Below are 27893 nucleotides of genomic sequence, written 5' to 3' on the forward strand. Positions count from 1 at the left end.
CAATCTTTTTATTCGTAATAGTGTTTAATCTTCATACTCTAGACAAAAGTGAGAACCAATTGTCATTTTAATTGAAAGGCCACTCCAGAGCTGATATTTAAAGCCAGAAGTATGTTGTTTTAAATTATTTTACTTCAGATCCGAATGATAAAAATGAATACCTGTGTTATGTTTCGTAACAGAATGCAGAGGATGACTGTGCAACAAAACTAAAGCCACCGAATTGAAATTCATACAAATATTTGCTTGGAGTCTATTTATTTCAACTGCAGTAACCTACTCGAGTCACTAGACTGAATTTAGTGTGTTTGAACTGCAATATGTACATACATTTGGTTAGGGGACACTGATTTAAGCTCCACTTACTTCACTCTGGTATTTGGATCTTGCCCATCCGAATTTAGTGACAAAATTCAGTACATGGTCGACCGAATTAATATTTGGGTTCTAAAAAAAATCCCACAAAAAGGAAAACTAACTGATTCAAACATGAAATGTCTTAGATATTGTTTATATACTTCTCTGGAAACCTCGTCTCCAGAAATCGATTTGGTAGGCTCCTTTAAAGGTTTCAAATTCTCTGCATTCGTCCATAGTAGTTTGCAACAAAGAAGATAAGTCTTGTATTTAGGGTTGGAAACGACACCACAATTGTGTAGATGCAAAATTTCAGCAGGCCAGCTCGGGTGTGTAATTCCGGTGAGGGAGTTTTACCGAGATCTAGGGTGTAGATACCAGCACCACCAAAGGGTCACTCCGTCACTCCTAGGTCTTAACCAAAGGCAGTCAAACAGAACTGAACAAGTCAAGGGGAAGTTAGAGGCGCCAAAGACACTTTCCAGAGTTGCTTTTAAAACTCCCCACTGCCAAACGCTCCCTGAGTTCATTTCCAAAAGGCATCAGTAGTTCCAGTCTCATTTTATCCTCTTGAATCGAGCTGAGATTTCTTCAACAAAAAGATTAAAAAAATGGCGACTTTAGCAGGATCACCATGGATGAGAATTAGGTTTTTTCCAGATGTATCTTCCCCCTTCTTTCGTCAATCATCCGTCTTCAAAATCAAAATTTCTTCTCCCCAGAGGCATTTCTCCGTGCTTGCATCTTCAGTTTCAGGTCCTATCGCGGATTTCCGCAAGAGAGTTGAAGGAGAAGTTCGAGTTCGTTTTGCTCCTTCTCCAACTGGAAATTTACATGTTGGAGGAGCTCGAACTGCCCTATTCAATTACTTGTTTGCTAGGTTCGTTTGATTTTCCCTTTCTTTCTCACATTTCATCAAACAGTTCTTCTTCCATATAAGTTATTTCTGATTTTGTTATTCAAATCGACTTTTTTCACTTAATTGATATGAAAGAATTTCAAAAGTTTCGATTTTTATGGATAAGAAAAGTTGAAATCTTGTTAAGATGTTTGTATTAACGCGGGAACTTATTATAAATAGGTCAAAGGGTGGTAAGTTTGTGCTTAGAATAGAAGACACTGATCTAGAGAGATCCACAAAGGAATCTGAAGAAGCGGTGTTGCGAGATCTCGCTTGGCTTGGTCTTGATTGGGATGAAGGTACAGTAATTGGTTTACTTTATTTTTTGTATTCAAACCCACATAAATTTATGCTAGTTGTAGAATTGAGTTCAATTACAACCTCATTTGGTCTACCTGTTTTTTTGGAAAACACTATTTTCACTTGATTCCTGGTGAAGTTACGTTGCGATATGACATTTTAGGTAGTACGAACTGAAATCAGATGTATGAATATAAAGGAGCCATACAAATAAAATGATGAAAATCGCTAAAACCTGTTAAATTTTGGGTTGGCTGAAGAATGAAGATGTCGTAAATTTGTTCTTGTTTTAGGAATGTTAGAGTTTTTTTTGAAATAAACCAATTTCATTCATAGAAGGAACACATTCCAACAAATTACATGGTTTTGATGATTTTGACTCCTTTGAGTTCAACATGGATTTACTCAAGTAAATAACCAAATGAAACTAACAAAAGTAAAGACAACATAAAGGGAAAGGAAGTACAAGATTGCAAAAATAAAATAAAAAGACCCTAAAGGTCACAAATAAAAGATCCTAAAGATCACGAAGGAGACCCTAAAGGTCGTGAATTATAATACTTAATTATATGTAATCAGGATGGACCAAGTAGAGACGAATTACTGTTTATTGTTTAATCAAGAGCACCACCAAGTTTCTCGGAGACGAATTATTATACTTGATTTCGAAGACGAAGGTTGAGTGATTTCATAGCTTTATCTTCTTGTTGTTTATATACAATCTTTCCTCCTCCATTGATATTTTATTCTTATCATCAAGATACAGAAACCCAGATCGATGAGGAAGAGAAGGAAATTTGGATATGGAAAATACCTTCTAGTTTCCTCTCCTTCTTTCCTGTTTTCTTGAAAATCTCTCAAATCTAGAACATAAAATCGAATCTCTACTTCCAAAAAGATTACTATAGATTAAAAGAAAAATATATACATAACAAGAGGAAATTTAGGAATTTTAGAGTTAGCATAAACTAGTGTAGAGTTTGTTCGATTTTAGGTTCTGCTTATGGCTCTTTAACCGTCTGTCCTTATATTAGTACTGGAGAAATGTCTAGATTCCCTTGATCTGCATTTAGAAGAAAAAAAACGCTGTCAAGTAGTAGAGGGTGATTATTTTATGGTAAATCTGCAGGTCCTGGTATTGGTGGAGAATATGGTCCATATCGGCAATCAGAACGAAATGATTTGTACAAGCAATATGCGGAGGAGCTTTTGAAGTCTGGTCATGTTTACCGGTGTTTTTGTTCTAGTGAGGTAGTTGGCTCTTCCGAGCTATTTTATTTCCATATTTGTCCCTTTTCATGAGGTTCATTACAAGGAAACGGTGTTATTCTGATGCTTACAGACGTAAAAAATTCTTTCCCGTATATATTAATATTCATCTGAACTTGAATCCGGCTCTTGCTAAGCAACTGCACCAAATGTTAAATATCTTTGTGGACTGAACAGACAAAAGGCATGTAAGCTGACTTGACTGATACCAGTGATGGTGTTGGTTTTCCAGTTCCAGTGCTCCATTCAGTTATGGGTTCATGAATGAATCTAGATAGAAAATAGAAAGGGTTGTGTGACATGTAGATTTACTTTCGTTCCAAATTAACAAAATAAACGGATAGTTTGTTTTCATTACATTCTTGGTTAGTGAGCGTCAGGTAGGTTTTCATTCTCAAGTGTCTTAGGGGTTGAATGCTATTATGCTATATTGCTACGTGCTGCTTATGTTTGAAAACACTGCGAATACTTCCACGTAAAATAGGTTTATCTATGAACTATGATGATTTCTTTTGGTGCTGGGGTATATCTGTGTTCTAGAAATGTACTACTGGTTTACTGAAATTAACTAGCCAGTGACACGTGAACTTAATGATATCAAATGACTTAGGAGGTTATAAGAATCTGATTGTGGGTGCATGATGTTGACTAGCATTTGGAGTTTGGAGTTTGGGACTTTGTTACTTTGTGGATTTTACATCTCCTTACCAGCTTTGAAAAGCATTACCACTTTGACATAGTTGTGTTTGTAGGAATTGGAGAAAATGAAGGAGATTGCAAAGTTAAAGCAACTGCCACCGGTATATGCAGGAAAATGGGCTACTGCCACAGATGATGAAGTACAACAAGAGCTTGCGAACGGGACCCCGTATACATATCGATTTCGTGTACCACAGGAAGGAGCTTTGAAAATTAACGACCTTATCCGTGGTGAAGTAAGTTCCATCCGTGTCAAGTTCTTTGGCATCTTTGCTACAAGTTCCAAGTTATAGTACCTACGTACTGACGTACTTATACTCCCATTTGTTTCCCTAACAAGTAGATATTCAATTTGCTACAATATCGAAAAGTGTACCAATTCATGTAATTCTGCTAATTCTGTTTGATAGTGTCTTGAAGGTCAGTTGGAGACTGGACACACTTGGAGACTTTGTGATTATGAGAAGTAATGGTCAGCCTGTATACAATTTCTGTGTTACAGTTGATGATGCTACAATGTCTATCTCACATGTTATCAGGTAAAAGTTCAATTTAACTTCTAAGCGTGGTTGCATAACTGCATTGAGGTCTAGTTATGTTTAGTTCATTTATACCCAAAACTGAGATCGTTCAGCTGTGATGGTTGCTATGCACTCTATGATTGCTTCTTATAGTTCTGATTGCTAATTACTTGCATTTCAGGGCAGAAGAGCATTTGCCGAATACTCTGAGGCAGGCATTAATATATAAAGTATGCTCTTGCTTTCTATCTTTTTCCTGGGTCCTTGTTTTTTCCAACACTTGGTATTTTTAGAATGGTACTATATCATCCATGTCTCGAACCCGAGGCCTAGAGGGTGGAAACCAACTTACCACTCCAAGCAAGGGTTGTTGACTTTTCTTAGACAATATAGTGACAACTAATGGATTCTTTCTGTGTAATTATTGTCCACTGACAGGCTCTAGGATTTCAAATGCCCTATTTTGCACATGTTTCTCTAATCCTTGCTCCCGACCGAAGTAAATTATCAAAACGCCATGGAGCAACTTCAGTGGGTCAGGTATTTATTCACAATCTCTGACACTAGATTTAAATATCTTCTGTGTATGCCACTGAATTTATTTGCTGCTTATTTATTAGTTTAACCTATAATTTCACAGTTCAGGGAGATGGGATATTTGCCTGACTCAATGGTAAACTACCTAGCACTCTTGGGTTGGGGAGATGGCACTGAAAATGAATTTTTCACTCTTCAGCAGCTTGGTTAGTCTCTCTCTCTCTCTCTCGATCTCGAGTTATTCTTTCCTTCACTGAAATTAAGTTATTATGGTTTGCAGTCGAAAAGTTCACCATTGATCGAGTGAACAAGAGTGGAGCCATTTTTGATTTGACAAAGCTAAGGTAATACATGTTCACTGAAGTTTGCCATATTCCTATATCTTTTCTTCGTCGTGTCAATACGGAAAAAAAGATGTAACTTTATCTTTTGATGCACCAATAAATAATTATACAAGGAAATATTCAAATGCTCATCAGATGGTGAGAAAGTTAAATTGTTCTGAATAAAGTCATTTAGGTTTCACTTCAAATGACAAAAGAGTGTAATATGGTAGCGACTCCTGAATGCTTGACTTTTGGGCAGAAAAGACATCAACATTTTGTTTCTTTCTTCTTTCGTTTGTTACTTGTAGCAAGTACTCCGCATTGAAAGTTTGAAACAACACTAAGTTCTGTACAATAAATATATAGAGCCATGTTGTACAACTTTTCTTTTTGTCTAAATCTCTTAACAGGAAGGATTTGGAATTGTATACTTTTATGTTTGAGTGGCGGACATTACTTTTTTGACATCATGAATCACATACTTTGCCGAAAGTGTATATTGTTTATTTTCTAATGGCTACCTATAAATGTCAGATGGATGAATGGGCAGCATTTAAAAGCTCTACCGTCCGAAGATTTTTTGAAGCTTATTGCCAACCAATGGAAAAGCACTGGTATCCTCGCAGAATCAGAAGGAACATTTGTGGAAGTAAGAATCTTTTAACCTTTTTTTGCATTGAAGGATCTTTAACCTTTTTTTGCATTGAAGGATCTTTAACCTTGCTACTTGTGTCTATTGATATGCTGTATTGTCTGTGTGCTAATCCTCATATTAAAACAGGAAGCTGCGGACCTGCTCAAGGAAGGTATTGACTTGGTATCAGAAGCAGATCAAGCGCTATCAAATTTGCTCTCTTATCCATTATTATCTACGTTAGCCAGGTGTGCTTGCTTCCCTTTGACTTCTATCGAACTTTAACAAGTTCTTTAAGAAAACTGAAGAGGAAGTGGTAGTAATGGTAGATGCCTTGATGGAGGAAAAACGTTTTGTGGAACACGGGCACTAATCCATCCGTGATCCGGCAATTGTAACAAGTGGATCCTGCTAATCACTCGTAGAGAGAGCAGTAAAGTTACATAGGAATTGCCTAGTATTTTCAGATAATTGAAGAATCCAACATTTACTTTTCTTTATATGCTAACAAACTTGGTGTAGAACACAGCGGAAAATTTAGGACTATTAGTCTACCAACTAATATGAAAATAAAGGCAAATAAGAGATAAAATAACTTGTTTGTTGATTGATTTTAGAGGTGATGATCAACAATAAAGTTAAAGGGGCCTTATATAGATTACGACAGGCCTAGGGTGTAGAAATTCTATCCCTGATCTAATTCTGTTACCTAACTGATAAACCATAGAATAGAAATAACCTAAATATCTAGATTCTATTATATCTTGCTAAGGAAGCCAAAAGAGGCCCCTAAGATGTATAGCTCGCTACATCAGAACTTGAGATGTGATCTTTCATTTTCGTATAATAAATTTTGTGATAAACTTACATGTGCTTTTCTTTCAGTTCTGAAGGGAAATCTGTTCTAGAAGACAAGCTTTCTGAATTTGCAGCCAGCTTGCTTGCTGCCTATGACAGCGGCGAGTTCAATGCAGCACTAGAAGAAGGACATGCTGGTTGGCAGAAGTGGGTGAAGAGCTTCGGAAAATCACTTAAAAGAAAGGTAATTTATTAACTCTACCAACTACTAAGATAAATGTAATCAGAAAACAACAATTTTCCACTCAAAAATTGTGGACATTTGTTGCCCCTCTATTACCTGACAAACCCCATTTTTTAAACCCCATTTTTTACTACGAGGTCTTTCATAACAGTTGTAACTTCCAACCTTCAAATTCTAATTGTTATTTGAACGTTGAACTATTCTCTTACGGTCTTAGAGTAAACTATTGGAAACAGAGGCTGTTTTTAAATAATTTTCGATTTCAAATCTTTATACCGAAGTTGTCGTTGATTTTGTAAACTACGTCTAGGTAGACGAAAGACATCTATCTACCCATTTTCTTTTGTTTAACATAACAGGCACAAGCAGTTACACAACCGATTTGTACCTCTCTATTGCTTTAAAATCGATAGTCTGACTTTTATCTCCGTGGTTTCCGGTGACAGGGTAAATCTCTGTTCATGCCTCTTCGAGTGTTATTGACAGGGAAACTCCATGGTCCTGACATGGGAGCTAGCATTATATTGCTCCATAAAGCTGCAAGCAGTGGTGTAATTGCTCCTGAGGCAGGATTTGTGACATTAGATGAACGGTTTAAGATATTGAGAGATCTCAGCTGGGAAGCATTCAGCTCGGACGCTCAACCAGTAGAATCTATTCCTGTAGTTTCTCAATGAGTCGAACAACACAATTTCCTCAACGAGTTAGTTTCCTCAATTTTCTTGGCTAAGTATTTATTGTGATTACGGTTGCTCTTTTTTATCTTCTGATTATATACATTTTCATCGAAGGTAGATTCTGTCAAGCAAAAGTAAAGATCGTGAAACTGAGTATTATATTTCCATCTGCATTAGCAAATTTTTTACTTCGGTTTGTAGTTCAACTGTTATTCCTCACATCGATTTTACCTAGTAATATAGATCCCAACTTAGATTGATTGAATACTTTTTTCTCATGGATACAGGAATATTCAAATTATTTTTTCCCTGGTAGAAAGTATAAATAAGCATTCGCTACCAGCAAACGAAAGTGGACTCCACTATTGGTTGAATACTAAATATCTTCTACTGGAAATTAGGAATTAAAACTCTTTACCTATAAGGCTATAACCCATCCTCTGGAATGTGTTAAATGAGCTTCCTCGATATGTGTCTATAGGATTTCATTTGATAAGTCCAACATTCTTATTAGTTTTAAACAATTATGGAAATGATGAAATAGAAAAAAAAAATCGATCCTTCAAACATTTTTCATTCCATAGCATGCTAATCTAACAGCCTATCCTCGAAAAAATAATTATGAACGCGTAGCTTGTTTGAATGGAAGGCTAACTCAACTATAAACTTTTAAGGTTAGAAGTTGAGAATAACGATTTAAGTCGCAAAAGAACGCAATGAATCGTGATTAGAGATGGGGGTGAAGCTAATTGAGAGGTTATATAAAGTCCAACTCCATTTGAGTTCACCATTAAAATTATTAAGAATAGAAAGGATGCTACTTTGATAGTGCTAATAGATTGAAAGCAACGTGTACCACTGAGTACTTCATTATGAATAAGTTGGGTATCACCAAATGGGAGGGTCCTCAAATTCCCATTCTTTACCAGAAAAACCAACCAAACAGCACTTAGGACTACACTCCCATTACTCAAATGATTTGACTACCTATATGCCTTTTTGGGTTGCAAATTTTACCCATATGAGGTTTAAGAGGGTTGAGGGTGTAGTTGTCCAAGTTCTCTATAAAGTAAGCTTAAAGGGTGTTTTGCTAAGTTGTTTTTTTTTTATTGTAAAAAAAATATTGTTCTGGGATAAAATCTTTATTTAATTCTTTTATTTGTTTTGTAATGGCTTCAAAGTTCCAATGCATAGTTTATTTCTTTCTTTGAAGGTGATTGTGGGTGTCTGATTGTTTCCTTCTCTGATTACATGTTGCTTATTGAGTGCTTTTGTCCATCACATCCTGGCTGAGATCGCCTTCGCTTCTTCTTCATTGTTTCTAGATTTTGTAATGCAGTTATGCGCTTGGCAAAAGAAGATGATTGATCATGGATAATTAGTCTTATTCCCTACTGTTTCCTCTGTGGACTTGAAAGGTGCAACTACATTTACTTAATAATTTATTGGCTCCATGAATTTTGAGTGTTCCGTAGTTTCTCATAGTTGAAGAAGACTCACTACTACTGATAAGACAAGAGTTTAGTGTTGGAATCGGTACCTAGTTCAAAAGCAGCAGGACCGGTTTTTCCTAAATTTGATGTAGCTATATTCATCAGAATCTCGAGCAAGACGTCTCGTCGAGCTCTTGAATTTAGACTCAAATTTTGTCTAAATCCGCTTTCGTATGAGTGAGTTATTACAAAATTAGTTTGGTATTGGTACCATTAACGCTAAACCGGGATTTAGAATTAGTACCACATTTATGATGGAGAAATGTTTTATTTCCTTATATAGACACTTTCATATATTTATGGTATGTTGGTTGAAATGGAAAGGTGTTTCGCGTGGTTTGCACCTTAGGATTTGAACAAACCCAAGATTACCAAAGGTTGAAGAAGATAACCACAAACTAATTTGCTTCACAAGATAAATAATCTTCTTTTCTTCAAACTAATATTCTTCTCTTTCAATCTCTCTTTAAAGGAACCACTTCAGAATTCTCTCTTTCTCTGACTTCTTTTGTTTTGAAAGTTGTGAATAATCTCTTCCCTTTCATTCCCTTTTATAATGATAAATAGGGAGGTTTACCAATAGAAATGGGAATTCCTTTTTAGGCTTAAAAAAAATAGAAGTTTCTATTTTTTCCCCCAAATAAGGAATAAGGGAAATCTTATTTCAATTAGGAGTCCTTTTATTATAAGGAGGGACCCCAACAAAGACATTACACCATCTCCAGTGCAACACTCAATCTCCAAAACTTAGAGTGCCACATAAGATTTTTTAGAGTTTATGTTTAGAAATCATCTCCAATGCAAAACTCAACACATGACCATGGATCTGGTGTCAAATTCAATCAATGTCCTCTTGTACAAGAGAGCACAAATTTGTAATAATTTTCCATACAAACTTATATGAAATCTTAGATGAGTATAAACTCAATGAATAGTGTTGCCCTATCATGGTCTTAACATTCATATCAAAATTAGAGTTCCGACTTTATCTTTTTACGGAATAAAAAAATTTAATATAGAGAAAGATGCTCCTTGATAGATCTGTTAAATTGATGTGAACTAGTATCAAATTGATATGTGAATATGAATTTTAACAAAAGACAAACTACTGCAAAATAGTAGGTTATGGCAACAATAGTTTGTCTAGTTTACATGATTAATGATAGCTTCATCTCACTTATTTTTCTCTTCAATGAAGATCGCTCATCCGATGGTTGGATATTTCATAACGGGTCCGTTACTTGGTTTAACAAAGAGTATTACGCAGTTGCAACAATAGTCCTCAGGGCGAGGCTGAGTCAGTTGCAATACCACCACAGTCACATCTGGACGGTCTTTATGAATCGCCGCTCTTGCATCATATTGTGTTTTTCCCAACAACTCCGGCCAACTCGACTTACCTACAAAATAATATTTTAAAGATTACCCATTTTAACATATAATGTGACAGAATGATAGGACATACATACAGAGGACTAAAGAACACATACCTTGACATGGAGGGCCATGGATGCACTCGAAGCTCATTATTGATGTTCTAGGTCTTGTTCTACTGGTATGAGAATGTTGGTATCTTGAAGATGGATGTCATTATTTAGTAAAATCTAATCACTTATGACTAAAATCAATGAGATTTTTGTTTCCATAATATGGGTTTGAAGATCAAAACAGGAGCTGCAAAATTGGAAAAATAGAATAATGGCTAAAGCTAGCGTTTTGAAGAAACAAAAATATTTCCGGAGTACAAGGACTTTGTTAAAATTCGTTAACTTTAGTTGACCAATCTATTTTCTTATTGTTATAAGGAAATAATTTTGACTGATATTTTGTTAGGCATTTTCATGGCGGGCAATATACTCACAAACATATTTCTTATGTAGATAAATATATTGGATATAAAGACAACTGATTATTTTTAATAGAGGACAAATTATTTTCAATAACTTTCGTCGACATAATTCACCCACGCCTTCCCTGACCAACCGCCACCACATTCTCCGGTCGATTGTATCTCTTGATGAATCAAAAATTGTGACGCCCAGAGCCTTAACAGTTATCGATATTGTCCCTGCCTTTACCATCTCACATATGTACGGAGTTTTGTTCTCCGCGAAGGTACCACAAGCCCACCCAATACGCATCGGTACTTATTAAGTTGGAGCGCACACCTATAGGCCAGTCTCTGCACACTCTCGCTAGCGATGTGGGATATTACAATACCCCACCCTTAGCGAAGAACCGCCATCGGCTCTGCTACCACTTTGTAACATCCCGAGCCTTAGCAGTTATCAATATTGTCCCCGCTTTGACCACCTTACGTAGGTACGGGGTTTTGTTTTTGACGAAGACACCAAGAGCCCACCCAAAAGGCCTCAGTCCTTACTAAACTTGAGCACACACGTATAGCCTAATCTTTGGACATTCTCGCGAGCGATTCGGGACTATTACAATTCCCCACCCTTGGAGAAGAGCCGCCCTCGATACCACTTTGTAACGCCCCAAGCCTTAGCATTTATCGATATTGTCCCCGCTTTTGGCACCTCACATAGGTACGGAGTTTTGTTCTTGGCGAAGGCACTGCGATCCCACCCAAAAGGCCTCGGTATTTACTGACGAATATGTTTTTCAACCAAAGGTGCAATGCGAGTAATTTGTCGTGCTAGGACAATTGGTGAAGAAAATCATGGAGTTCGGACGATTTAGGGATCGTAGTGTGTTTAGCTAAACACCAACTACGATCGTCGATTTACTAGGTAATTCGTACCTAACTTCGTCCGGATCCTACATGAGTTACACCAAAAAGTGTCTACTTAATCGGAAGATATGACTAGAGGGATGAGACATATAAATTTGAGTTAGACTCATAAATATGTCCAAAATGCATAAACAAAGATAAGGCAAAGCTCAAGATCTTCTCAATTATGTGAGTATGATTATGTCAAACTGAAACACTAAATACTTGATTCATATGTCGGGTCTCTTGAGTAACTGAGAACTTATCACAGGCATGGAAACATTGCAATAATGGGACATTTTTAGAATGTCTCGATCCAATAATGCGAGACAACTATTCGACAAGGGTAGTTATCAGATGCATCCACGTTGCGTTATTATGTGTTCAAGATGATATAGCTTTAAGAGTGTCAGACCAACAATGGCATCGACAATTGTGATGCTCAGTAGCAATTCTGCTTCTCTTCCAGTTCGCACACAACCTGAATATTTTGTGTCTGACAAATCAATAATAAAAGTGGCGGTGGGTGTTAATGAGGTGTCAATTACAGAACGAGAAACCTAGTTAACCATAATTTTCTTAGTTTTTGTTTGTTGGTGGTTTTCAACTATTGAAAACTAAGTTGTGCAATTGGCTACTTCTCGTTTCTTGGTTGGGTCAACAATGCCCTTCGATTTTATTTTTTTGGGTTTTTTCAAAGTATTTTAGTCAAGATATTGAAAGAAAATGACGTAGATATAAGAATAAATTAGATTTTTATAGGTCATGAAAATCGACCTCCTCTACATGAAGCTCCCTTGCTCTTTCAAACATGGCTAGTTAAATAAAAGTAAACAAATGTAAATTTATGTATTATAATATAAAACTAGATAGGGCTGTTTGGTACAATTTTGAAGAAAGTTGACCAAATTTTCTCGAAGACACAATAGAGAATTTGGTCACTAGATGAAATTTCAAACAATTGTTTTGTTACTTTGATCAAGAATGCCTTTAACAAAGAAACTATGTAGGAAAAGCCCAAGATTTGGACCCAAATACGAAAATAAATCACTCGGGAATAATAATGTAAAAAAAATCCAATTTTTTAATTGTTGGCAACACTTTTGAAATTGTTACAACACTTTTGAAACTGTCACAACATATATAATTATGTTCTTAATTATGTGTGAACAAAAACAAATTTGTTCATACATTTACAAAATTGTTTAGAGCAAACTGTGTTTTGTTCAGAAATTTTCATAAATGTTTTGTAATTTCAAATTTTGGGTTTTTTTTGCATTATTATTCCAGGTTGGGCTGCATTTGATATTTTGACCCGAATTTTGGGCCTTATAATTTTCCTCTCTTTAACAAAGACACCGTAATATATGAATCGGAGAAATTCTTTGATATCTATCAAATATGTGGAATACCAAGATCGAGATACAACACGTTGAATTCTTCCTCAAATCTATTACTCATAATTTATTAATAAAATATATAATAAAATATATATAATATTCTTAAATGTTTTGCATCTTGTTTTCCATATTCTCTATAGGATGATTGGGAATCAATTTTTGTGATACTCTTATCTTCAGATATATATTTTTTTTTTTGTCAAAAGTTGTCATTAACAAAGAATTCTGTCATGGTTTTTGATTAATTGAGAAATGTGGATGAACGGTAAATATTGGTAATTTTATATGGGTGGTCTAGTTCTCGAAATCCAAACCATCCAAATATATTTTTGGGTTTCAATTCTCCAAGCAATCACCATCAAATTGGGTATTTGTATCTGACTTTTGTGACAAAATCATCAAATTGAATGGATGAGATCAAATTGAATGGATGAGGTCAATGCGCCAAGATGAAAAGTTAAAATAATCATCTTTCACAAATAAAACAGAAAAAGAAAATGTATTTCTTTGTTTAAAAAGACACATGATTGGTGTTTTGTCCAACCCCATATAAAAAACAACTCTAAAATAAAGTTTAAATTAAAGTATTAAAATAAATAAATGTATAAAATTCTTTATTGAGCTCCATATAGAATCAAATTTATAACCTCACAAAAACAATGGATTCCATATGTTCCTCTTTTTGCGGTTAGTGGTCAAATGACTTTAGTTGTGACCTAACATTAAGAAAAAAATCTGATTTTAAATTTTTATTTTATTTTTAATATTCAATTTCTTTTGAGATATTTTGATCGTCCTATAAATAGCGATATTCAGATTTTAATTTCATTACTTTGAAACAACTGACATAAACCTATGCGAAGGAACCTTCAAAAGCTAGTGGGGGTCCTGTATCGTCCTATAAATCTTGTTAGTGTGTTAGGTCAATGTCATTGTGTTTCTCTTGTTTTTGTATTATAAACTTTATTGATTTGTTTCTAAATTTTTCCACCTATGGATTAGTTTTTGTACAAATCCAATATTTGTACCTAAATTGGAATGTTCAAGTTAATGGGGTTCCTTTTAATTAACTAATGAGTTATTATTTTTTGGACTCCTACTTTGTGAGCAACTTCTTTTATGACCTCTTATTTTTCGTAAATTCAAATTTAACATTTTTTCGTAACACCGTTAGTTAACTTTAGTGATTTATTTTTTCTTTTCTATAATTGCCCTTGCTACAAAATTGATTTTGTAAATTCAAAATTGGTCCCCTTTAAAATAAAGGTAAAATCAATTTATTTCGAAAAAATTAGGGGGTCAAAATGAAATTTGTTTTAAAAACACCAAAGACATCTCATCACTTCTCCATTTCATCATATCTCTCCTCCACGTTATATCTCTCGCCATATCATCATCTTCTCCGATGAAGGTCGACCAAAATTTTCGGCGACCTTCAAACTTAAAAAAAAAATAAGTTCTTAAACTTTCTCGCTCTCTCTCTCTCTTCTTTCTTCTCTCTCTTATTTCTTCTCGTTTTCTCTCTACTCTCTCTCTCTTTTTATCTATCTCCAGCGAAGGGGAACAACCCCTTTGCCGGGGGGTTTGGTCGCCAAACCGTGAAGGTCTGGTCGACCAGACCTTGAAGGTTTGGATTCCATACCTCTAGAATGTCTAGTCGACCAGACCCTCAGGCAAAAGGGATGCTCCCCTTCGCCAGAGATAGATAGAAAGAGAGAAGAAAGAAGGAGAGAGAGAGAAAAAAAAATTGAGAATTTTTTTCTTTTTTTAAGTTTTAGGTTGTCGGAAATTTTGGCCGACAGCGACTTTCATCCGACAAGATGATGAGATGGCGAGAGACATGACGTGGAGAAGAAATGTAGGAGTAATAAGGTGTCTTTGGTGGTTTTAAAACAAATGTCATTTTGACCCCGTAGTTTTTTCTAAATAAATTGAATTTTTTTTTAATCAACACTTATTTTAAAAGGGACCAATTTTGAATTTATAAAATCAATTTTATAGCAAGTGCAATTATGGAAAGAAAAAAATGACCACTAAAGTTAACTAACGATTTTAACAAAAAAAAAAAATCAATTTGAATTTACGGAAAACAGGAGGTCATAAAGAAAGTTGGTCACAAAGTAAGGGGCAAAAAAATAACTCTTAATTAATTGATACTGATGTCCATTTTTAATTATTTATTTCTCACGTTAATATAGGTAGTATGTTTAGAGTTGCATCTCCTAGTTTTGAACATTATTAATTTCATTAATTTCTTTTTACCTTCTTGTCGATGATATAGAGACATCGTTTTAGTAATTGAGAACTTAATGAAGTTTCTTTTAGTTGATTTACTGCCGCTCACGAGCTTCATGTCTAGCGTTATTTGTCTCTTTTGACGCGTACATCGATTATGTTTACTGTATTACGAAAAATTGCTTTTAAGTTTAAGTTTTCATGGAGACCGACGTGAAAATCGAGATTTAGAGCGTTACGAAGCAACATTGATTATCGATGTGAGATTATTTGGTGTCACAAATCTAACACTTCTCAAGTTTCTCAGTTGAAGCTCCCCACGTGATTAACTTGATACTCCTTTCAACAAAAAAAAAACAAAAAAACTTGATACTCATGTCTATTTGGCCTTGCACATTGAGGGTTTAGACATATATTGGTTCATTTGTTGCTCATAACTTATTAGTAACTCCCACACGTATACCACAACAAACATATAGGCGTGTACACGTATATACATGTATGTTGTATATATGGGTAGTCATATATTGGGTAGTCATATATATGTATTAGCGGGTGGTCGGGCGGACAACTAAATAGTCGTACTTGGGTAGTACTCTGAATAAAGCCTTGTGTCTGTGTCTATCCACTAATTCTAGTCAGTTGGTCAGATAGTGTTCGTCTCGAACATCAGGCGACCACAAATTAATCACCCTGAGACAACCGTGGGTGCATCCAAGTTTGTGGTTTATTTTTTCTCACTCCTCTCTCTAAATGATTATTTTCGATGACTAATTGCGACACCTTTGGACTTTTCTCCATGATATTTCTATATGGTCTTCTCAATATTTCTTAATACATCTCTATCATCTTTCCATTATTCAATATTTCTTCTTTTAACTATTTGATTGACTCATGTTCTTTGGGTTATGGTCCTTATGGATATACATCAGAAAGCATGCTCACTCATAAATCACTAGTGACATTGATAAAAGTAGTGGCTAGGGTGCAATGTATGTGAAATTGTGGCTTGACCAGAAATTGTACGGTTGATAGAAGAATGTCAAGATGGAGTCCTACTTGGGGAGCATACAATATGAGAAAGCAAACTTTGAAAAATAACCTGAAATGTAACATCAACTCTGTTAGAACCCAATTATTGTCCATTGTCATGTAAGAAAGCAACATTTGAGAGGGTATAGTCATTATCAATATGACAGGAAAATGTATTTATCTATAAGAGGATATTATTTAGGATTTCATATTATTTCATCCAACATCTTTTTTTGTTAAGGATTCATCCAATATCTTGTTTGGGTTTTCAATGCCCTTATGGTATGTGTAATTGTTTTTTTTTTTGTTGAAGGTATGGTATGTGTAATTGTTGTTGTGATTTTAATAGACAAATATATCTCACAAGATTGTTCATCTATCGACCAAAAGATTAAAGTTGTCATCTAAAAGATCCACATGTAACTATGAATTTCACGCTCATATCTTGTGAATTTAGCTTTACTAAAAATGCAATACTAGTGGAGCATCTGACTCGATGGATAGAACACTTGACCTGAATGCAACCGTAAAGATACAGTCTCTCCCAACCACAAAGATCCAATAAGTCCATTACTTTCCTAAGTGTAGCACTTCTTGTTTTTTTTTTTTATTACCTGTAAATTGAAGTTACACACTATATATGTACTACCTCGGAATAAATAACGAGAAATTATTTTAACTCTTTTCATCTCTCTTTCTCTACTAATATTTCTCTCCCCTTTTTCTCACCATCTCCGCACTAGCGTTCCTAATGTCGATATTTGCTCCACCATATATGTGAGCTTCATTTTTATTTATTATTTGTGTAATTTCAGAACGTATTGCGAAAAATATTAACCACAAAATTAGAGTTCGTTGTATAAATGTCCTACATTTGTTCTATCAATAAAATCACTCAAAACTTTCAACAAAATAAACAAATTAAATCACTCAAAATATTATACTTAGGGGGGTATTGGATTGGGACTTTCGCGGACATTTGAGAGTCCGCGAAAGTCCGAGGCATTCAAATCCAGACATTTGAGAGTCCACGAAAGTCTGAGGCATTCAAATCCAGTATCCAGACATTTGAGAGTCCACGAAAGTCTGAGGCATTCAAATCCAGACATTTGAGAGTCCACGAAAGTCCGAGGCATTCAATTGTCTTCCAAAATGTCCCAGACTTTGGTGGACTTCATAGTTTGATGGATTTTGTGAAGGATTTGGGACAAATTTGGAAGCCAAAATGTCTTTCAAAAAACAAGAGACATTTGAAGTCCATCATGTGATCAAACAACAATAATAATATTAAAATAATAAATGTCTACCAAATGTCCACCAATGTCCACAAATATTCATAGATGTTTACGAAAGTCGAAAAATATATATTTGAAATGTTAGTATAAATATATTATTTCATGTGATTAAACAATAATAATAATATTAAAATAATAAATGTCTACCAAATGTCCACAAATATTCACAGATGTCTACGAAAGTCGAAAAAATATATATTTGAAATGTATATATTTTTTGTGATTAAACAATAATATTAAATATATTATTTCATGTGATTAAACAATAATAATAATATTAAAATAATAAATGTCTACCAAATGTCCACAAATATTCACAGATGTCTATGAAAGTCGAAAAAATATATATATATTTTTTTTTTGTTGAGAGAAGTCGAAAAATATATATTTGAAATGTTTAGTATAAATATATTATTTCATGTGATTAAAAATTAATAATAATATTAAAATAATAAATGTCTACCAAATGTCCACCAATGTCCACAAATATTCACAGATGTCTACGAAAGTCAAAAAAAATATATATTTGAAATGTTAGTATAAATATATTATTTCATGTGATTAAACAATAATAATAATATTAAAATAATAAATGTCTACCAAATGTCCACAAATATTCACAGATGTCTACAAAAGTCGAAAAAAAATATATATTTGAAATGTTAGTATAAATATATTATTTCATGTGATTAAACAATAATAATAATATTAAAATAATAAATGTCTATCCCCAGGACATTTTGTCTATCGATCAAATGTCTATAAAGACATTTTGTCTACAAACTCAATGTCTTGAAAATGTCTATGAAGACATGTTGTCTATAAAAAGTCATCCGAAATGTTTTGAAATGTCTACGGAACATTTTGTCTATGAAAGTCTGTGAAAGTCCCAATCCACTACCCACCCACCCCCAGTATAAATGGATAAATTAGCCACATATTAAGGACTAAATGAGAATTAACATAGAGAATAAGGGGTCATACTCGATTAGCATTAAATGTTAGAATATAGAGAATAGCTGTCCCAATAATGTTATGGGGGATTCAACAAAAAAAAAAAAATAATAATAATGTTATGGGGGTTGAAGCCCTATCAATGAAATGATGAAAATAAGATTAACTGATTGACAGGTCCGTTATAGTAGACCGACTGACTGACACACACTCGCCCGCTGACAGAGGCGGCCTACCAGAGAGTGGCCGTCAGCCGCACTTTGAACGTGCCAATTCATGGAGATTCCATCACTTCACAATGGACCCATTCCCCTTTCAGCCCCCCCAATAAGTCATCAATTTTCTTATTAGGGCCCCTATGTTAGGCCACCTTCAACTTCTGTCCCTTTTTTTTAAACTATTTTTTACTTTCTTTCTCTCTCTTGTCCACCGTTACTTTCGCTTCTACATTTTTCTTTTTCCATTTTCTTTCATTCGTTCTCCTCAATTTGTCATTCTTTTAATTCTTCATCTATCTTCTCATTTCTTTCAAAAAAAGATGCACGGCTTCTTTGGTTGAGCCCCAATCGAATACGGAGACTTCTTTTTTTTTTACAAAAAAAGAAGGGTCTTTCCAAGGAGTTTCGTTTTTTAAATTCTGGCTCTTCCACAAATACAAGAAAAATAATATGTCGGTCTTGGATCCGTGCGACTTACTATCAGATTGGATTTAGTTTGGGTTGGAGTTTTTAGCCGGGCTCGGTCACAGTCTCCAGTAGAAGGGATCTTTTTCTCTAATGGGACGTGTCTATGTCTTTTTCGTATGACCTTCGTTTGACGGAGTTCCCCGTATGTGAATCGGGACAAAAATATCCTTATTTACATTTTAATTTCCATCTCGATATCTTTTTTTTCTTTCATTAATCAACTTCATCAACCACAGACAACTATTCCCTTCATCGACTGCCACCGCCATCATCATCCTCGTCTTCATCTTCTCCGACCTACGCAACCATCGGCGTAATCCCAATATCACAAACTGTTTGAACTAAGTTTCTCGATAATGAATCTCATAATCTTCTCGTCTCCAAGTCCATCATTATCAACACTACATAAACAGTGATTTTGCAAAATTTTATGAAACAAGGTATCAACAACTTATACATCTTAAAATGGAGTCATCTCACTTCAAAAACACGGACCGAGGTATCAACAACTTATACATCTCAAAATGGAGTCATCTTTTTTCAAAAACATGGACCAGAGTGAGATTGTCTTTAAATCATGGCAATTTTCGGCTATTGCCACCACCACCACCACCATGGACCAGAGTGAGCTTGTCTACCTCAATTAGCTCTGATCAACCAAAAAAGACATACAACTTTGATCACTGACTAAAACCCCTAAGGTTGATGATGGTTGTGATGGTGGCTTGTGAAGATACAACTTGTGTTGGTGGTTGTGTATGGGTGGTGGGAGTTGATGAAAGGGAATTGTTGTTTGTGGTTGACGAAATTCATTAATAGAATAAAGAAGAAGAAGGTATTGAGAAGGAAATTAAAATGTAAATGAGTGTATTTTGTCTTGATTCACATGTGTGATTCGTACAAGTGAAATGAAACTAGAAACTAACGTTTTCCGTCCACGTGGGTGTATAAATCAAAAGTTTTAAAAACGGGAGTGTAGTCCTAATATCTATATAAAAAGTGGGGGTGAATGTCAAAATTATACATAAGGTCATTTTTATCCTCATCACATGTGTGATTCGCACAAACTGACATTTAACTAGAAGTTAACGTTTTCCGTCCACGTGGAAGTTGAATGTCAAAATTATACATAAGGCCATTTTTATCCTGATTCACATGTGTGATTCGCACGACTGACATTTAACTAGAAGTTTACGTTTTCCGTCCACGTGGAGGTGTAAAACAAAAATTAAAAAAAAAAAAAACAGGAGTGTAGCCCTAATACCAATATAAAAGTAGGGGTCAATCCCCACATCTCCCAAAAAAATATGATATGTTATCAAAAAGTGAAAAAAATGATATAATTCTTTATAAAGTAATATTAAAAAATACACATATGGCATATAGTAGAATATCTATGTATATATATGGGCATATGGCAGGGTTAGTTTGCCATATAAGCATTAGGAATATGTGTACCATCAAATTCACCAAAAAAAAAGTGAGTCTCTCTAATAAAAAAAAATTCCTTTCTCACTCTCCCTCTCCTCCAAGTATGATTTCTTAAAGTCATGAATACGTGGAAGGGAAATGATAGAGTGACTTAGAAATTGGTACTTAGAGGGTGACATATTTCCTCATTTAGAAACAAAAGCGGTCCCCACCGTAGTCAAACTTTGAAAAAACCTTGTCTTTTAGTGATTCCACATCAGCTGGGCATTAAAATGCCCAAAAATTTGGGCACTCTAGCATCTCCCTACGTGGAAAATGGTAAGATTAAACATAAAATCTTATATTTGATTACGTGGAAAATAGTAAGATCAAACATAAAATCTTTGATTGATAAGAGGTAGTAAGAGCATCTCCAATGCTACACTCTACAAAAATTCTAAAAAAAATTAGGTGTCAGCAGATCTCTAAAAGATCTCTTTCTTACTTGATCATTTAGAGATATTTGATTAGAAAACTTTCTCCATTGCAACACTACTTACGAGAAACTCTAAAAGTTATATTTTAACTATAAAATTAATTCATTTGTTTATGTGACACTTATAGAAACTTAAGAGGGTCTAAATTTAGAGTGTCCTCTTAAAAATTTCTATTATAAATCTTGACAGGTCATTTTAGAAATTCATATTGAGTTTTGTATTGGAGATGATTTTTGAACTCTGAAAAATCTTACTTGACACTTCAAAATTTAGAGTTTGAGTGTTGTATTGAAGAATGCTCTAAGTAATACGGTTTCTCTTCTTCCTCCTATAATTATCCAATGAAGGAGGCTATCAAATCCTCCTGATAATAACTTTTGAGAAAAAAGAATCCAAAATCAACTCATCTCGATAAAATTTTATCTGTATCTTGAAAAATATCTGACCAACTTGAATAAACTCTAACTTTGAAATATGTTTAATTGAATTCTAGTCTAAATGGTTGATATCATCCCAATTTTGCTTTTCTTCCGATCAGTCTCTTAGTTTCGTTAAGGAACTAGCTAAATCCATTAACGGGGAAGCTTGTGTAAGTATGATTATTTTCGTAGATTACACTGAGTTCATCTTATGGCCCAATAGGCTATAATGAAACTAATCTTGAGCATGGCTCGAAAGTACTCGTTCTAAAAGAAATAATGTCCAATTATAACTCAGCGCCGCTACTTTAGTTCGTATTTCTTATAAAATTGTTACAAATTTAATTAATGTACAAAGTTCCACTGACATTAGTTGGCTGAATTCAAGTAGAGATGCATGACCTGCCCGAATTTATAGAGAGAAAACTGAGACATTTTTCTCTCCAAACCCTTCTGGGTCACATGTTGCAGTCAGAATTCAGCTGGATGATCGATCAAACAATCCTTTATAATAAATAATATTATATAAACAACATTTAATTTCCAAATATTATTATTTTCCCAAGTCAATGTTGTGGAAGTTTGGGAACCAATCTTGTTGTCGAAATTTAGTATAAAATCTTGAACATCAAATATCCGGTGTAAAAGAATGTCAAGTTATTGTGTCATTCACATACAAAGGGACACTAATAGATTTTTGACAAAATTTCCTTAATATAGAAAGCTCAAACTAGTCATGTTGAACATAGACATCGTACTACGATAATTTAACCAAGATATTTTAAGACAAAAGAGCCTCTAAGGAGAATGAATATAAAAAAATGCGATACAAAATAGTACCATGTTGTATTATGTTAGGGATATTTAGTGTTTAGGTCAAGGATAAGTACCGGTTTTAGTGTTTAGGTCACAAGTTTGTCCGTTATAGGGTCTGGGTCACGGACTAACAGTTGACCCCTTGACTAATGACGATAGCTAACTACCGTCATTAGTCAACATGGTCAATGGTTAGTCCGTGACTCAGACCCTAAAGCCGGTATTTATCCTTGACCCAAACACTAAACACGAGCTGATGTGAGCCGTTCTAAGTCCCATTTGTTGTTGCCATGAAAACCGAGTTAGTCCCTTGAAATCCCAAACTCGAGGGTGCTTCCATGAACGTCCAAGCTGCTGCCACCTTCCATGAGCCGAGCTCAACTCCTTCCCGTGTCGGCCAAGCTTTTGCCGGTCATCTCTCTCTCTCTTTCCCTCTTTTCAAGCTCTCTTAAACCCTAACTCTCAAGAACCCTGGAAAACCCCCCAACTTCAGAAAACAAAGGTGAAGATCTGTTCATTTACTCATCTAACAACTTTCGATACAATTGTCATGGATTCACATCTAAAAAACAAGGTAAAATCAGATCTAGAATCTTTTATTAAATTAAAACAATTTTATCATCGATTACGTCTTGTTTGGAAACAAAGTTATCTTCTTCGGTCTTCCATAAACTGGAAAATCATCATTCGTTTCCGCCATGGCTAAATTCCAGAACTACGATATCTACGATATAAATATATCAAATGTTACTGACCTAAAAATGCTTCTTCTTCAAACAACAAAACGATTAGTTATTTTTATTAAAGATTTAGATCTATATTTGAATGAGAAATCAACATCTATAAGTTTATCAGGAATTTTGAATTTCATGGATGAAATTTTCTCTACTTGGTTGAAGAAAGAATCATGGTGATTACTGTGAACAACAAAGATCAAATTGATCCATCAATTTTAAGACCTGCAAGAATTGATGTTCAAATCCTTTTTGTGATTTTAATGCGTTCAAATTTATTTCCGTCTTTGGAATGGCTCACAGCAACGCTATTTAGTGTTTGGGTCAAGGATAAGTACCGACTTTAGGGTCTGGGTCACGGACTAATCATTGACCCGTTGACTAATGACGCTAGTTAACTGCGTCATTAGTCAACGTGGTCAATGGTTAGTCCGTGACCCAGACCCTATAACGGACAAACTTGTGACCTAAACACTAAAACCAGTACTTATCCTTGACCCAAACGCTAAATATTCACATATTAAGGGAAAATAATATTTTGGAACAATTTTCCTTCTATACACGAGAATACGAGATACTGAACTGAACCGAGGTCCCAACTATCGGAACCGTTCGAAATTGATTTGAAAAGTTTATGGGATTTGGGTTTGATGGATAATTTCATTTTGCCCCCTATAGGTGATCAGCTCACCAAAACGACCCTATGAAAATGATATGCTTCTGTTTTGATTTTTTTCGTGAGTCATCTTTAACTCCTGAGTTATCTTTCCATTTCTACCCTCTGCCCCCCGCCGCACATCCCGTCGTTAAAATTTAGTTGGATGATCGAGCAGTCAATCATATATGATGAATATAATATAAACAACATTTAATTTCCAAAAACGATCATTTTGCAAAGTCACTGTCGTGGAAGTTTGAAAACTTTGTAACCGCATTGCCAAAATTTAGTATAAAATCCTCAACATCAAATATGCGGTTTAAAAGAATGTCAGGTTATCGTGTCATTTGCACGCAAAAGGGATACTAGTAGTTTTTGACAAATTTTCCTTAAGTAATACAAAAAACTAAATCAGTTATATTGAAAACAATAATGGTACTACTATATATTTAACTAAGATTTTTGGAGACAAAGAAGCGTTGCGATCTGAATGGGCAATGAATATAAAAAAGTGATACACAATAATATCGCATTATTATGTTATTGACGTATTAAGGAAAAATAATATATTTGTACAATTATCCTTTTATACATGAGCTACTTAACAGAACCTTTGGGCTTGGTTTGAAAAAGGTTTTTAAAGATTTGAGTCCGATGGATAATTTTGTTTTGCCCCATTAAAGACAACCAACTCACAAAACTCCTAAAGACGATTAACTTCTATTTTGATGTCTTTTGATTTTTTCCCTGAGTCATCCTCAATTGCTGACCTATTTTTCCTTTTACCCTTTTTTTCAAAACTCTTTCCTTCCCTGTTTACCGCTTAAAAAATGGAATTCTTTGTAAAATGATGGTCGTCGGTCGACAAAAAAAAAAAGAACTACAAAAGATATGGAGAGAAAGAGTTTTGAAGATAGGGGTAAAAAGGAAAAAAATAAATCAACCGTTAAAGTTAACTGATGGAAAAAATTAAAAAAGGAGCCAAAATGAAAGCTGATCATCTTTGGGAGGCTAAAATGGAGTTATCCCTTATTAACTCGTCTGGTTTTAATAACGTCCCTTTCGATTTGAAAAGGTAAAAAAGCCCTTCCCCACTTCCTCTTTACCAAGGCTTCTGTCTCTCTCTCCACTTTCTCTCTCTTCTTTCTCCCTCCACTTAACAACACCACCACTTGAGAAGAAATCTGCTCTCTCTCTCTCTCTCTCTCTATATCCCTTCTCCTTCTCTCTCTACTTAAACAACTCCAACTTCAGAAATCAAAGACTAGTTTTTTTTTTTCCATATGGGTTTCTTCTAACTATCTTTTCTACACTCTTTATATAGTAGTTTATCATCCCTACTTTTTCTTCTCAAAATTTAAAAACCCAAATGTCATTTTGAAGTTTTTCTCCATTAACAACTGATAATCATGATGATGATGAAGTCTGATAAAGAAGAACAATCAGATTGTTCACTAAACAAACCCCCTTCTGCAAATCAGGTAACATAACAAAAAACCCACACCCTCTTTTCCTCTTTTTACTGTTTTCTTTCCATATCTATCTCTGAAAGTTCAGAATCACTAACTAATACTCTGTTTTTTCTCTGTGTAAACTCCATGGTGGGGGGGTGATCAGGTAATAGATGAATTAAAAGAACTATGGGGTATGGCTTTACCAATAACAGCAATGAACACAGTGGTTTATATAAGAGCAATGGTATCAGTTTTATTTTTAGGAAGATTAGGAAGTTTAGAACTAGCTGGTGGAGCTTTATCAATTGGATTTACAAATATAACAGGGTACTCTGTTTTAGTTGGATTAGCTTCAGGATTAGAACCAGTTTGTAGTCAAGCTTTTGGTAACAAAAATTGGGATTTACTTTCTCTATCTTTACAACAAACAATCTTAATCCTTTTATCAGCTAGTATACCCATTTCTTGCTTATGGATTAATTTATCAAGAATCATGATTTTTTTAGGTCAAGATAAAGAAATTACATCAATGGCTGCTACTTACTGCATATATTCATTACCAGATTTGATAACAAATACATTCTTACAACCATTAAGGGTATACCTAAGATCACAAGGAATAACAAAACCAATGATGTATTGTTCAGTAATGGCTGTTTTATTTCATGTCCCATTGAATATTTTGTTAGTAAATGTGATGAAATTGGGAGTTCCTGGTGTGGCAATGGCATCAGTATTAACAAATATGAATATGGTGATATTGATGAGTGGGTATGTTAGGTTTTCAGGAAGATGTAAATTTAAATGGACAATCAAGATTAGAGAATTGATATGTGGGGTGGGTCCATTATTGAGATTAGCAGTACCTAGTTGTTTAGGAATTTGTCTTGAATGGTGGTGGTATGAGATATTGACAGTGTTGGCTGGGTACTTGTCTAACCCTAAAATTGCTGTGGCTGCTACTGCTATTTTGATTCAGACTACTAGTCTTATGTACACTCTGCCTATGTCTTTGGCTGCTTGTGTCTCCACAAGGGTAAGTTCTTTTACCTTTTTTTTTTCTTCTACTTGTTGGGTTGTTGATGTGCTATTAGTCTGAGAGGTAGAATTGGTGAAGAAGAGTACTAGCTAGCTAGCTAGGGTTAGCTGTTTTTTTGTCCAACAATTTTTGGGGGAAAACGAGACTATGCCCGACACGAGTCCGGCCGAATCCCAGCAGGATGACGTGACGGGCCATGATCTAGAGAGAGAAAGTGAAAATTTGTCTAGCTCTGGATTCTGGCCCGACACGTCAGCCTGTCGACTTTCAGTCAAGACTCGTGCCGAGCATTCCATCATGGTAGTTTTTGGGGAAATTTGGGAAATGATTTTTTGTCTATAGTTCCTTCGGAATTTTACTCAAAAGTCAAGTTCACATTATCTTGATTATACAATTTTATTAGTTACTATATTTGTATAATTTATAGACAATGGTACAAAATGTGACTACAATAATATCAGTAAGAATGTGATAGACACTTTGTGCATTTCTCAAGAAAGTCAATTATACATTAGAAGACTACTAGTTAGGGTTATTACATTTTGTCCAATAATTTTTTGGGAAAAGTCGGGGAAATAATTTTATTTTTCTATATAGTTTCTTTCGGAGTTTGACTCAAAAGTCGTTCACATTATCTTGATTATATATATACTTTAATTAGCATTACAATTAGGATCAACTATACAAAATTTGTCAATAATACTATCTCTAAGAATGTGACAGACACTATAAGTATTTTTCACGAAAGTTAACTATGCACTAGAAAGCTTTTTATTTGTCCTTTAACTAACACGAATATCGGGTCGGGGAACTATAATATTCTCCTTTTCTACCATAGAATATATTTCACCTAATTTGTTTTTTCAAGCCTAATCTATAGTGGGGTGATTTTAATATGGGTGCAGGTAGGGAATGAGTTGGGTGCAGGGAAGCCAATGAAGGCAAAATTAGCAGCATTGGTGGCACTAGGATGTGCATTTGTGATAGGTATTATAAACGTGACGTGGACAGCTATATTGAGGGACAGATGGGCAGGAGTATTCACAAAAGACAAACAAGTGTGTGCTTTAGTGGCAACAGTAATGCCCATAATGGGTCTATGTGAATTGGGTAATTGTCCTCAAACAACAGGTTGTGGTGTCTTACGTGGCACAGCTAGACCAGTTATTGGTGCTAGAATCAACCTAGGATCATTTTACTGTATTGGCACTCCAGTTGCTGTTGGTTTAGCATTTTGGTTGAAATTTGGTTTTAGTGGTTTATGGTATGGGATGTTATCTGCACAGGCAGCTTGTGTTGTATCTGTCTTGTTTGTCATTCTCATGAGAACTGATTGGGTTGCTGAATCTCTTAGGGCTCAAAATCTCACAACCCTAGAAATGACTAGTAGTGGTGGTGGTGGTGGTGGTGGTGGTGGTGAGATTGATGAAGAAAAGAAAGGGTTATTAAATGGAAGTGGTGGTGTTGTTGTCTGATAGAGAAAGAGGAGAGAGAAAGTGGGTGAGAGTTAATAACTTTGGGACTTGAATCTGATGAGAGAGAGAGAGAGGGAGTAAATGGTGATACGTTACTTTTTGGGGGTACTTTAAGAAAACGTTACTTTCTTTGTGGTGAAGTTTGTTTTGTCATTATGCTGCTATTTATGTTTGTTCTATTCCTATTTTAACTTTTTTTTTAGAATAGGTTCGGTCAAATGTGCTTTAAATAGTAAATTAATGTGTAACGGTTTATTTAGTGAAGGTACTGTTATACCAATTGAAATTAATTTTGCTGT

At 34.8% G+C, this 27893-nt stretch overlaps 2 protein-coding genes across 2 annotated transcripts; both read left to right on the forward strand.

Moving 5' to 3' along the window:
* Positions 1–27: 27 nt before the first annotated feature.
* ERS (glutamate tRNA synthetase) lies at positions 28–7449 on the forward strand. Its single transcript, XM_086666969.1, has 13 exons — positions 28–1237; positions 1439–1557; positions 2688–2809; positions 3580–3762; positions 3947–4065; positions 4229–4277; positions 4486–4587; positions 4688–4790; positions 4865–4928; positions 5445–5559; positions 5692–5792; positions 6430–6586; positions 7033–7449. The coding sequence occupies exons 1-13, from the start codon at positions 969–971 to the stop codon at positions 7261–7263; spliced, it is 1734 nt and encodes a 577-aa protein (XP_086523095.1). The 5' UTR covers positions 28–968; the 3' UTR covers positions 7264–7449.
* Positions 7450–24733: 17284 nt separating this feature from the next.
* On the forward strand, positions 24734–27893 carry LOC147551863 (MATE efflux family protein). The gene is made up of 3 exons (XM_086671410.1): positions 24734–25107; positions 25244–26116; positions 27025–27893. The coding sequence occupies exons 1-3, from the start codon at positions 25036–25038 to the stop codon at positions 27592–27594; spliced, it is 1515 nt and encodes a 504-aa protein (XP_086527536.1). The 5' UTR covers positions 24734–25035; the 3' UTR covers positions 27595–27893.

The sequence above is a fragment of the Eschscholzia californica genome, unplaced genomic scaffold, assembly GCF_041429995.1.
Source record: "Eschscholzia californica isolate CP2 unplaced genomic scaffold, dmEscCali1.0.p SCAF_3, whole genome shotgun sequence".
Taxonomy (NCBI): Eukaryota; Viridiplantae; Streptophyta; class Magnoliopsida; order Ranunculales; family Papaveraceae; genus Eschscholzia; species Eschscholzia californica.